Source organism: Chenopodium quinoa, unplaced genomic scaffold, assembly GCF_001683475.1.
Source record: "Chenopodium quinoa cultivar QQ74 unplaced genomic scaffold, ASM168347v1, whole genome shotgun sequence".
Taxonomy (NCBI): domain Eukaryota; kingdom Viridiplantae; phylum Streptophyta; class Magnoliopsida; order Caryophyllales; family Amaranthaceae; genus Chenopodium; species Chenopodium quinoa.
This window is the reverse complement of record NW_018742720.1, coordinates 2,794,211-2,807,303: the sequence shown is the minus strand read 5'-3', so window position 1 is coordinate 2,807,303 and position 13,093 is coordinate 2,794,211. Positions and strand designations below refer to the sequence as shown.

Here is a 13,093-nt window from a genome sequence, read left to right as displayed (position 1 = left end):
AACTTGGTCTCTCTAATGGGTAGAAAGGGTAAGTAAGGGTCGATCCCACAAGGACTAAGGGGAGCACTAACAAATATCGATTTGTGATAAGCTAAGTCAAGTCTTTTTGGGTTATGAGTTATGAAGAAAAACTACAAACAATAATAAAGAGGATCTCGGGAAGGTATCCACCAATTAAGTCGTTCACAAACTACAATTTAACATACAAGACATAGCAATTTGGGGATAAAATTAGGGGAAGTCATCTAAGGCACCCAACTACTCTCTCAAGCTAGAGGGATTACTTGAATCATGAATACAACCTACTCTCGTGGTTACAAAGCATAAAACAAGTGTTAAAGCATAATCACGATGACATAAACATTCCCTTGATCGGAAATTCCTATTCTCATGGCATTTCGGGTCAATCAAGCATAAGGGAGCTAACTCAAGTTCATCTCTCGATCCTTCGTTGAGAAAGCTTAGATAAATAGTTCTAGCAATGGCCACTTACAAGAACTAACAATGAAACCACTTAAGCTCAACTAATTAACATCCCACATTAGCTAAATCAACACATACAAACAAGTATTTGTGAATTCATCAATGATTTCAACAATCCCAAGTAAAAGAACTACTCACAAATCATAATAAATTGCAAAACTAAAGGAATTAACAACTAAGAACATGAAACAAACACTAATCTAACATAAACAAGTAATTAAGGATGAAAAGATACAAAAATAAGTAAATAGAATAACAAAATAGGAGAGAGAGTAAGAAATTCTCATTGATATTGCAAGGAGTATCCAAATCTTCAAGTCTCCTTCCTTCAATTCTTCATATTCCAAGCTTTCAACAAGATTTTCTCACTTTCTCTCTCTATAAAATGAGAGTTTCTCTCTCTAAAAACCCTAACCTAAGCTAAAAATAAACTAAGAAGACCCCCCCCCTTACAAATGAAGCTAAAGGGATATTATATAACCCCCAAGTAAAAGGACGGAGAAACCAAGAATCGGCCCGTCTACAGGTCGGCACGGACGTGCCAAAGGTTGCACGGACGTGCAGACCTGTTAAAATGAGAACAATAGCTACTGCCTGACCTTTCACGGACGTGCATCAATTGGCACGGACGTGCATGAATTGGCACGGACGTGCATCAATTGGCACGGACGTGCAACTTTTTCTGGCGAAACAACTTCATTTCGGAAGGTCATAACTTCTTCATTACTCATTGGAATAAGGCATGTAAGCATTCGTTGGATATCTCTTGAGATGAACTTTAATCTCCAATTTGAATCACTTCAAAAACTTGAGTAGAAAAAAAGTTATAGTCATTTGAAGTTGACCTTAGTGAAAAAATCCTTCCAAAACCCTTCCAAATGCTCTTATTTCACTCTTGTACACTTTTCCTTGCTTCTTTCATTCTTCCATAGCTCCCTTATTTCCTCTTCTTGTCTCCAACTTCTTTTCTTCTTTGTCCAAAAGCTTCAAAGTGCCATATTTATACCTAAATATGCACCAAAACACTAGCAAACCCGTGAAGCATATGATACACAAAAAATGCATAAAAATAGAGTAATTAGTGAACTAAGCATTGATTTCCAACAATTCTAAGGCTCAAAATCACTTTAAAATCATACAAAATAACAAGTTATCACAGGTCCACGCAAGAGTTTTTGTAGTTTTTGTTAGATTTGTAATGTGTACTTTATTAATTTTCATAAATTGTTTTAGTACAAAGTTAAAGGTATTTAGCGATAAAAACCACACTATAATGATAAAAGTGTGTCAAAACTTATTTTTTCTGATTTGATTAGAACTTACTTTTTGTGAAATAAGTAAAAATAAGACGAATTAAACATAATCTAGTGTAGAAATTTTTTGAGAGAAAATGAAGAAAATAACATTGAAATGTTTACTTTTTTTTAATTAAAAACTTATTTTTATTAGCTTTTAAATTTACATTTTTTCATCAAAATGAAATTTTTTCTTAACTAACATAGTTGTTTGATTGGTTCAAAGTTTCATTTTAATGACAAATTATGTTTTAGACAATGAATTCAGTTGACAAAAACTAATGATACTCCCTAATTTATAACGGTTTGTTCACATTTACTGAACTGAGCTGAAATGAACTGAACTGATTGGAGCTAAACTGAACTGAACTGAACTGAACTGAATAGAGCTAAAATGAATATTTAAATAAGAGAAGGAAATTGAGAGCTGAACTGAACTGAATTGAATTGAACTAATTGGAGCTGAACTGAAATAAGCTAAAATGAACAGGCCCTAAATCATTCTAAAATAAATTGAAAAGTGTTAGAGATATGATATCATCCATATCAGAAATATCGGAGAATATGTGTGATACATTTTTCGTATTGATCTTATTAGGAATAATATATTTAGATTTATTTAAATTAAAGATATTAAAAAAGTCTTGCTTGCAACTAATTTAGTAATAAGCTTACTGCCCGTAAAAAATTAAAGAAGTAATAAGCTCACTGAGCACAAATGCTGAAATGCACAATAACTTGGGTAAGTAGTAACCACTAACCACTCTTTCAATCCTTACACCTTTTAAGTATATCTTTGCTTGTGTCATTTTCCTTATGTTTGCTCTTTTGTTTTTTTATTAGTAACTTCTTTTGTCAAAATAAAAAATAAAAAATTAAGTTCTTACTTCTTAGGCACAGCCGCACATGGATGATGCTTTCTAATACCCTTCACATTTTCAAACAGTTAACAAAGGAATAAAGAAAAAAAAAAGTGTTAATTGCCTTTTTTGAAAGCTTATCTTAAGATTCTTAATTAAGATTTCCAACTTTTTTGTAGGTAGATTTACATACAACTAATACAAGCACCATGCCTTTCTTTATATCACTACTCGTATATATAAGGGCCAAGGCCCGAAGTATCAAAACTTGACCTAAACGATCAAAAACGAATAATAACCGATTCAGACTTCAAATCATATAGACATAATAATTTAACATAACTCAAAATTGAAATAGACCCAATTCAACCTAAATTTCATCGACCCCGACCCGAAAACTCTAATTGACACCTCTTCATAAGTAGCCATGAGGTTCACAAGGCCCTGTTCTTATGAGCTAAAATGAGGTGAACTAAACGTAAGTGAACTAAATTGTCTATGATAGAAGAAAATTTGAAAAGGAAATAAAATTAAGTTGAAGAAAACAAACCCTAACTATGTGTGAAATTCTAGTTCGGACATACAATTAGGGGTGTACACCGGTCCAAAACCGGACCGGACCTGGACCGGACCTGTTTGGACCGGGGACCTGAATTGGGTAATTATGAGGACCGGGGACCGGACCTGAATTAACAGGTCCGGTTCCGGGCCAGACCTGAAAAATCAGGTCCGGTCCGGGTTTGGACCTGAATGGACCTGTTTTGTGTCTTTTTCGTTTTTTTTTTTTTTTTTAATACAAAACCTGTTGGACCTGCATATGGACCTGCATATGGACCTGCATATGGACCTGTTTTGTGATTTTTAGACCTGTTGCATAATTTAATAATTACATACAAACCAAAATTATCAATTACAAAACTACATAAAGTCTATAAAGTCCCGATTCTCAAACACCAAAAATACAAATGAGTCCACCGAAAATACAAATAAGTCCACGAAAACTCATAAAATTACATAAATTCTCTTAAGTCTCAACTCTCAACTCTCAAGTACTAGGAATACATAAATTCTCCAACGAGTTGTTTTCCCTTTGATCGCGTGATTCACACTAATGAGTCCACGAAAACAACTTCATCGTCTACATCGTTAGATTCACCACGTTGCACCTCTAAATAAAATACAATATAGAATATATTAATGATTGATAACAATGAAATAATAAATTTGGTGTAACAAAATTTCAAATACATAAAATTATTACTACCTTTCTCTATTTCCTCTAACTCTTTCAAATTTTCTTCCACATCAACAATTGGCACTTCCTTAGCTCTAAGCCAATCTTGTGTGCAAAGTAACGCTTGAACCATCTTCAATACAAAAATATTACACAAATATGTATAAACAAAGTCATATTAAGATATAAACAAACTTGATTTTATAAAATAAAAAGATAACGATGCATTACCTTAGGAGTTAAAGAACTCCGAAATGGATCTAGAGTACGACCTCCCGTACTAAAAGCAGATTCCGATGCAACGGTCGACAATGGGATGGCTAGTATGTCACGTGCCATGCGATTAAGAATCACATAACGCTGACCATTCTTACCCCACCATGTCAATGCATCTTGTTCTTCCTCCTCCGGCCCTAATTGATCATTTAAGTACCTATCCAACTCACTTATCGCATACCCACTTGTCCCCTTCAATCGTTTTGCTCTTTCTTTTAGTTTCCTCACATAATCGGAACCCACTCCTTTACTATTATCAATATCCATTGACATATTATCTCCACAATTTGGAATATTAGAAGTAGCATACATTTTTCTATATTCCTCAAATAAAGAGTAAGCGAACTCCTTCACATCATTAGCAAGTTTTGTACCCTTTTCCGGTCCATGCATATCCGTTAGTGTCAATTCAACAATGACCATCTTAGAGTGAGGGTCGAGAAGAAGAGCAACATAAATGAACTTATTCATCTTATCCACATCCCCCCAATACTTATCAAACTTTTTTTTCATTGCAATGGCCATGGCTTGAAAATTCAAGTCCTCACTTTGTTCCCAATTATTCAACATATCATACATAGAAGCAATTTCTCCTAAACCTTTATTAGCTGTCACATAATGGGAACCAGAAATTCGTTTAGTTAACAGATAAAACCCCCCTAGAAACAAAACCAACCTCTCCACTTTTTCCCAATCTTCGGGTTCGGGAGGCCTTTCATTGTCATTCAAATCCTCTCCATCAGGAAGAGATAACCCACTAAAAACACGTCGAAACTTCAAAGCCGTTTCCAACATTATGTATGTGGAGTTCCAACGAGTGGGGACATCAAAGGATAAAGAAGATTTTGAATCTATGTTTGCTTTTTGCACAAGATCTTTGAATCTAAGTATTCTTGCAGGGGAATTCTTAACATATTTCACAGCATTTCTAACTCTATCAATGCACACACCATGTTCTCTAATACCATCCCACACAATTAAATTAATGATATGAGCAATGCATCTAACATGGAGATTTTTTCCATCATTTATACATCCTGTTCTTCTAACCATTCTACTCAAGTGTGCACAAGCAACATCATTTGAAGAAGAATTATCAACAGTGACAGTAAAAAGTTTATCATCAATACCCCAATACTCTAAACATGCCTCAACTGCTTTTCCAATAGCCTCTCCTTTATGACTAGAAATTGGACAAAAATTTATGATCTTTTTATTCAATTTCCAGTCATTATCAATGAAATGAGCTGTAAGACACATATAATTAATTCTTTGTATTGAAGTCCAAGTATCAGTGGTCACAGAAATTCTTTGACATGTCTTAAACATTTCTCTCAATTTCTCTTTTTCACTATAATACAACTTTAAACAATCACGAGCAATGGTAACACGAGATGGAATGTGAAATTGTGGACATGCAACTTGCACAAAGTGCCTAAAACCGGATTTTTCCACATGCTTAAATGGTAACTCATCAACAATAATCATGTGAATCAATGCCTCTCTAACATCATTCAAGTTAATAATCCTACTCCCACACTTTAATTCACTACTCTCATGTTCTTGATCAAAATACAATTTAGTTTGCTTTTCTTTGCCCTTTTCTTTTTCTATATTAATAGGATTACCGAGACATGATTCTGCATGGTTTTTAACATTTTTTGAACCATTAAGATTACCATCAGCAGCAAAAGTTTTAGGACAGAACTTACATTCAGCTCGTAGTTTTCCATTCTCGACGTACTCTAAGTAATATTTCCAATACTCAGCTTTCCTCTTACTTTTTCTGTTCCATATATATTCCCGCCCCGCTTTTAGCTTCTTATCAGGAGGCAAAGTAGATTGCAATTCTTCCATATCCTTTTCAGAAAGTAGCTGTGACGTTTGTTCAGAAAAAGAAGCAGACCGTTTGGATTGAGAGCTCTCCATCTACAATATAATTATATACAATATAAGTAATTTTAAAGTAACAATTATATACACATACCATTTTATAAAAAAAATTTAAGAGCAACTTACATTGCAAGAATAAGAATCCGTGGTTCCTTGACTTCCTTCACTCCCTGCAAGAATAAAAACAAAAATAAGAACCCCTGAACTACACACAGGTTAGCCAACTTATTTAATCTTAATAATCTGAGTCCATACTTTTAGCAGCCTAGCAGGAATAAACACAAATTTTAAAGTATAAGTTAGCTTAAAAAGTGTCCATATATACACATTAGAAATATCAATACACATTAGAAATACTTTCAACTTTCTGAAATTTATGTTAAGAAAAAAATGAGAGAGGCATTGCCCACACAACACAACACAACACAACACAACCAACTTTCTGAAATTTATGTCAATACCCAGATCCACCACTGCCCACACAACACAACACAAGTACACAACCAGCTTCATTGGCAGCCCCACCCCTAGCCGCCTTCCGTGACACTCCACCCAAATTATGGATATTCAGGTAAGATGGTGTTTTACTGGTTGTATTGGACAAAAGTGTTTTACTGATAAGATGAGCTATGTACTTTTGGAGACTTTGGAGTAACGAACTAACTTGAAATGGCTTTCTATAGGACTTGTTTATGAAGTCAACGTTAGATTCTATTTTCAAAGTTGCATTTGGAGTTGATCTAGACAGTATGTGTGGCTCAAATGAAGAAGGGAAGAAATTTGGCCAGGCTTTTGATGATGCTAGTGCTTCAACCATGTTACGATATGTAGACATCTTTTGGCCTATCAAGAAATTTCTCAACATTGGCGCAGAGGCTAAACTTAAGAGAAGTGTCAAAACTGTTGATGATTTTGTTTACAAATTAATCAGTAACAAAGTGGAACTAATGAAAAGTTCACAAAGCAATGTCTCAGTAAGTGAATCATAACTTAGAAGTCTGTAATCATATCGGTTTAATGAGGAGATTAATGCATTCTTTCTGTGTGAATTTGTAGGAAATGCAGATGAAAAAGGATGATATCTTGTCAAGGTTCCTGGAGCAGAGCGACACTGATTTGAAGTATCTGAGAGATATAATCTTGAGCTTTGTAATTGCGGGTAAAGACACAACAGCAGTTACACTTTCATGGTTTGTTTACATGCTTTGTAAACACCAGAATATACAGGAAAAGGTTGCTGAAGAAGTAAGGAAAATTACGAAAATGGAAGGAGTTGGAAAATTTTCAGAACTTGCTGCTAGTTTGACAGAAGAATCACTTGAAAGAATGCAGTATTTACATGCTGCATTGACAGAAACTCTCAGACTCTATCCAGCAGTTCCAGTCAGAAAATTTCATTGCTCTCATAATCTCATTGTTTGTTCTCTTCCTTTTTATTTTTCTCTTTTGTGTTACACGTTACTTGCTGAAGTTTATGTCAATTTCAGAGGCACATTCCAACTTATCATATATCAACCAAGCTAATTTCTACCTTTCTCTCAATTTCTAATTTTGAAATCAAAATAATTGCATTTTCTCTAATTTCAAAGTCCAACCAAAAGGAGTCTAAGAAATTCAGGTACTTGACAAAAATAAACAATGCAATCATGATGAAAAACTAATTGTCCTCTGCTACAATCCCATTACCAAAACATAAAAATAAATAAATTCGAAGATAAACATTAAACCCTAAAACCCTAAACTTTAAACTAAAAAAAACCAAAAAAAAAAACATAAATTCGAAAGAAATTCGAAAATAAACCAAAAAAGAAAAAACATAAATTCGAAAACATTGAAGTAAAAAAAAGAAATTCAACATGCAAACATCAAATAATCATTATAAGCAATTGAAACATGAATAAACATATAAATTCTAACACTTAATTCATTATTTCGAATACAAAATACCCAAACATAATTAGATAATTTAGATTTACATTAAAAAAAAAAATAACTTACCGGAGAAATGGAAAATCGCGCAGTAGCTGTCTCATGCGGTGGTCGGTGGGCGCCTGGGCTTCGCCTGAGAGAGTGAGGAAGGCAGGAGGTGTCGGCGGTGGGCGTTGCCGCGTTGGGCTGACTCGGCTGAGACTTGCGTGACTGCGTGTCTGCGTGAGGGAGAGGGGGAGAGTGGAGACAGCCTGTGTTTGTTAGGGTTAGAATGAAATGAAGGAGAATTCAAGCGTCACTCAAGGCCTCAAGCTGTCAAGCAGGAAGCAGCAGCATTATTTTATTTTATTTTTTTTTTTTTTTTTTTTTTTTAAAAAAAAACAATTTTTCCGGGTTTCAGGTCCGGACCTGAAAACCCCGGGTTTAGACCGGGTCCGGACCGGAACCGGGAACCTTGATTTTTAAGGACCGGGACCGGACCTGAATCAACAGGTCCGGGTCAGGTCCGGTCCGGATCAGGTCGGTTCAGGTCCGGTTTCAGGTCCGGTCCAGTTTTTGTACACCCCTACATACAATAGACAGAAGCATGTTGCTTCCTTCTATCCATTACACCGTTACACAGTTACAGTGTACATGCATTTAAGGTCGAGCTAGAGTTATAAATGGTGATTAACTGATTTTGGCGGTCATGATAGTAAATACCTCATAAGACCATAAGTTACTAAATAATAACTCCGTACTGTAAATGAAATAAAGTTGAAAAAAGGTCAAAATTGCAACAAATTACTCAGTGTTAAATAATTGCAAAATCTGAAATCATCATTCTCATAATAATTGATTGACTAAATCAGATCACTACAGAGTACAAAACACTCGAGCAATCACTCTAGTCTTTACATACAGAATAATATGATATTATCCAAAAGCTTTATAATAATATAGCTATTTGGAAAATTCATATTTTCATAAAAATATCTAATTAACTAATTACTCACTTAAAAATAAAAATAAAAATTACCAAAAACAAAATAAAAGGCTTTAGCGGGTGCCAAACATTAGGCACCACAGCAACTCCAAGCCACATATATGGCCAACCACCTTTCCCTATCAATTTCTCTCTCTCTTTCCAAATATAATTACAATTTTTAATTTTACACTCTTCAAAATATTTAATATTTTATAGGAAAATTAGGCAATAAAATGTTTTAATTTAATTTAATTTAATTAAAACTGACCACCCTCAAAAGTTTGTCCAAATTGCCAATTAGCAGGAACAACATTGTTACTTGTAACAGTTCTTCCATCACTAGCTGTAACTTGGAATGATAGGCTTTGCCCATTCAATAATGAATTGCTTTGCCAATTTTGGCCCCAATTCCTTGACATGGGTTGCCACCCGGTCCTTGAACCCTTGATCGACACGGAGTGCACGTCGCCCGCACCACCAACGTTTGTGATTAGGACTAAGTTGAAGTAGGAGTGTCCGTTGATTGTGAACCTTATTCCTCCTTTTCTAACACAGGGTACCCTGCCAATTTATCAAACATGTAACGTATTAGCGTACTACTCGACTACTTGTACAATTATAGGTACCAAAAGAAAAACGTTACGAGTACAACATAAAAAGTCTATTTGCCTAACTAGTTAAGCGCTTAGGCAGCTAAAAACGTCCAAAAAAACATATTATTAATAAAAACCACTTTAAAGGTTAACAGTACTCTGTTACTCTTTTAGGGTAATCCCATTGGTTGCCCTTTTGTAGTGGGCATGAGGAGAGAGAAAATGAAATAATATTTTAAAAATAAAATTTCATCAATTTTGGAGAGAGAAATGCCATGACCAGGTCATGGCCATGACCTTTGGCAAAAGGTGGACAAAGAATTTGAGTCCGCCACTTGTCCATTTGTAATTGGCTGATAGTATTTATATTTTATTTTTCTTTGTACAAGTATAATAAAGAAATTATTTATGAGTAGGGCAAGTTGTGGGCAACCAATGTATGGTCATAGGTGGGTATGAGAATTGAGCATAAATGAGATGGAAAAAAGAGATATGTATTAAATATTTGATGACCACCATTGGCTTGGGCAACCAATGGCTGTACTCTTAGTTAGTGTTAACTTTTTGCTCGGTTGAAAACCAGTACGTGTCAATTTTTGACGATGTAAAAGGTATCTCGTTTGATAGGTGGAAATAAATGAACACGATATTAAAATAATATACCTTCGGAAGGAAACAGGGACAATTCCAGCACGGTATTGGGCAATCCTTAAGAAAGAAGGCTCGGCCAAATCAAAGTGTTGAAGAGGAGGGTTACACCATCCACCATTGTTGTTAGGCAAAGAAGGGTTTGGAGGGCAGAAATTGGTAGCAGTCACAATAATGCTACCAGGGCGACACCATCTCGGGTCGTCATTGCATCGGAGTTCATAGCATGATCCACAGCTCAATCCATTGTTAAACAACGCGGTACTTAGTGCCGCGGTGCTAGTCCCGTACCCTTGGCTGTACAAGTTTCCATACCCACACGCTCCCCCTGCATTTTCATCGTATTACAATTAGACATATATCACCACGGGACACCATTATGTGTAGAAAAATACTCCCTCTGTTCTAAAATAATTATTATTATAATTAAAAAATAATAATAATAATGTGCGACAATGTGACAATTAATCATGATTAATTAGCTAACATATTAGCGAAATGCTAAATATGTAACGTTTAAAACACGTAAATGTACGTGTCTAATATTGTAATCCGTAGTTGTGAACTTACCCATAGTGCCAGAAGCGTCACCTCCACCGTAAAAGGTAGCATGAGCATTCGTCCAACCACCGTAACCGGCATAAGCGCCTAGTACGCAAACATTGATCAAAATGAGTACCAAAGAAATTGAAAATGTAGTATTAATTGCCATTTTTTTGTTGAGGAAAAAGTGGAGGAAAATAAGGATTGGAGTATTTGGGTAAGTGTTGCAAATGAATGTTGATGTTTGAGTTGGGAGAAGTGTTACTTTATATAGGCCAAGCAAAGGAAGCAATTGCAAATGTGGTAACGACTAAAGAGAGTTGTAAAGGAATTGACCACTCAGAAAATGACAAAGGTTTTTAGCCTGCAACTGTTTCAACTTGAACAACTGCCGAGAAATTAATTTTATTCATTAAAAATGATATAAAATTTATATCAATGCTATATTTTGATGTATGTTCTTTCCTTTTTATTTTATGGTTTAATTTTTCTTGGCAGTCTTTTTACAAGGAAGGGTCTAGTATGTTTTAAGAGTGTATATAGGGGCAACAAGGCTAATAAAAGAGGTAAGGCTCGGTCTTTTCAAAGAGTGTTTATATACACATGTTAAGTTAACTAAGGGTTTGTTTTCATACGATTATTTTCAGTTCAATTCAGTTCAGCTCTAATAAGTTCAGTTCAGCTCTAATAAGTTCAGTTCAGTTCAGCCAATGAGAACAGACCCTAATACTGCGTATTTTATATTTAGAGAGTTAATGTAATAAAAAAAAAATATTTCCATAGTTACACATTTTAAATGTTAAGAAATTATATAAACTCCTCTTTTTGATTCGATCACTACTCTATTAGTTTTACTTATTGGCAATTTCTTTAATTCTTTGCCATCGAAAATACTTCATTTTTATCCAAATAAGTGATGTCTCGCACTCGTTAGAAAGAGCAGTAGTTATTTGAATCAAACACTCTATTATCATAGATTTTTCAATTTTAATCAAGTATAATTCACATTTAATTTGATATATAAACGACCCGATTACTACCTCTTCTTGGTATCCTTATTAATCGATGCCTATGAAAGTGACTATGAGAATTGAGAATCAACTAAATGACTAATTTAGCTTGCATATGATTTGAGTAATAGAGAAATTGAACTACCAACTGTTTAAGCCATGGACCCCCATCGGCACATGGCAATTCCCAACCGTCTTGATTTTCTTTTTCAATATCATCAATTATATACATAAATTTCCTTTTATTTATTACGTGGCTCTTTTATCTTCTTTTAATTTTAATTTCTTTTTCATAACAATAATAATAATAAATATTGTTAATTTACTACGAGGACTACGTAACAAAATTAGTTCATTGTACCTAATACTAGTAGAGTCTATTAGACATATCACACCTACCAAATTTTGCAATTGAATATTTGAGAAGTATATTCATTTCTAACAAGCAACAATTTGTGCCTGAATTAGTGTTTCCAATTTCCCTATCAACAATTACTTCTTTATTTTATGGTAGGTAGCAATAGTTAATGTACATGATACTGTAAGAAAATTTAATAAACGTAGTACTTACAAATTAATTTTTTGACATAATTTCCTTAAATTGTGTCCTCTTATAATCTGATTTCATCCTCACTCCTCTAGTAACTTTATTCAATACAGTTTCATTTTAATGATTTTTTTTTTAAAAAAAAAGAAAGAAAATAAAAAAGAATCTTTATTATGGAAGATCGAAATTCGAGTATGTAAGTTTAATTCGAAATTTGTCTTAAGGGTTGCATATTCATTAGTGATGATAAAAATTATCAAGACTTTGTTATGTTAACCACCCTTGTAGCATATGCATTTTTGATTGAAAACAACATAATTATCACCCTATTTTGCGGGAAATTTTCATGCACATGGAAAGTCCGACTATAATATGTGCATTTTATCAATTTTATTAAACTTTGACTTGGACTTTTGTGTAATTTAGATGCTAACTACTCTTATCTATTCAATCACTATCCGTGTAATATTATACAAGTTAAGAGTAATTCAACATACTTGTACAGTTGTATGTAAGAAATTCTCCGGTAGGATTTTAGTAACCTATGGTTGTAAGCGCGCAGTACGCCCCCAATATGCCTTCGAAAATTATCTATAGGATTCTAACTGTCTATAGTAATTCGACATTCCTTACTCATAATCCACAAATTTCAAATACTAACACTTTAAAACGAGATCAAGACATATTTTAATAAAATTATTGGCGATTGAATATAAATTGAACAATATATATTAAATACTTCGGGCCTGTTTTCTTCAACTTATTTTCAGTTCAGTTCAGCTCAGCTCAGCTCCAATTAGTTTAGTTCAGTTCCT

General features: G+C 34.1%; 2 protein-coding genes across 2 annotated transcripts; one reads left to right on the top strand and one right to left on the bottom strand.

Moving 5' to 3' along the window:
- Window positions 1-6,520: 6,520 nt before the first annotated feature.
- On the top strand, window positions 6,521-7,583 carry LOC110723188 (cytochrome P450 704C1-like). The gene is made up of 3 exons (XM_021902519.1): window positions 6,521-6,612; window positions 6,725-7,015; window positions 7,098-7,583. Exons 1-3 carry the CDS (start codon window positions 6,601-6,603, stop codon window positions 7,563-7,565), a joined length of 771 nt encoding a protein of 256 aa, XP_021758211.1. The 5' UTR covers window positions 6,521-6,600; the 3' UTR covers window positions 7,566-7,583.
- Window positions 7,584-8,768: 1,185 nt separating this feature from the next.
- On the bottom strand, window positions 8,769-10,980 carry LOC110723187 (expansin-A4-like). Its single transcript, XM_021902518.1, has 3 exons — window positions 10,749-10,980; window positions 10,194-10,506; window positions 8,769-9,498 (listed from the first exon to the last, which is right to left on the bottom strand). Exons 1-3 carry the CDS (start codon window positions 10,888-10,890, stop codon window positions 9,195-9,197), a joined length of 759 nt encoding a protein of 252 aa, XP_021758210.1. The 5' UTR covers window positions 10,891-10,980; the 3' UTR covers window positions 8,769-9,194.
- Window positions 10,981-13,093: the final 2,113 nt, after the last annotated feature.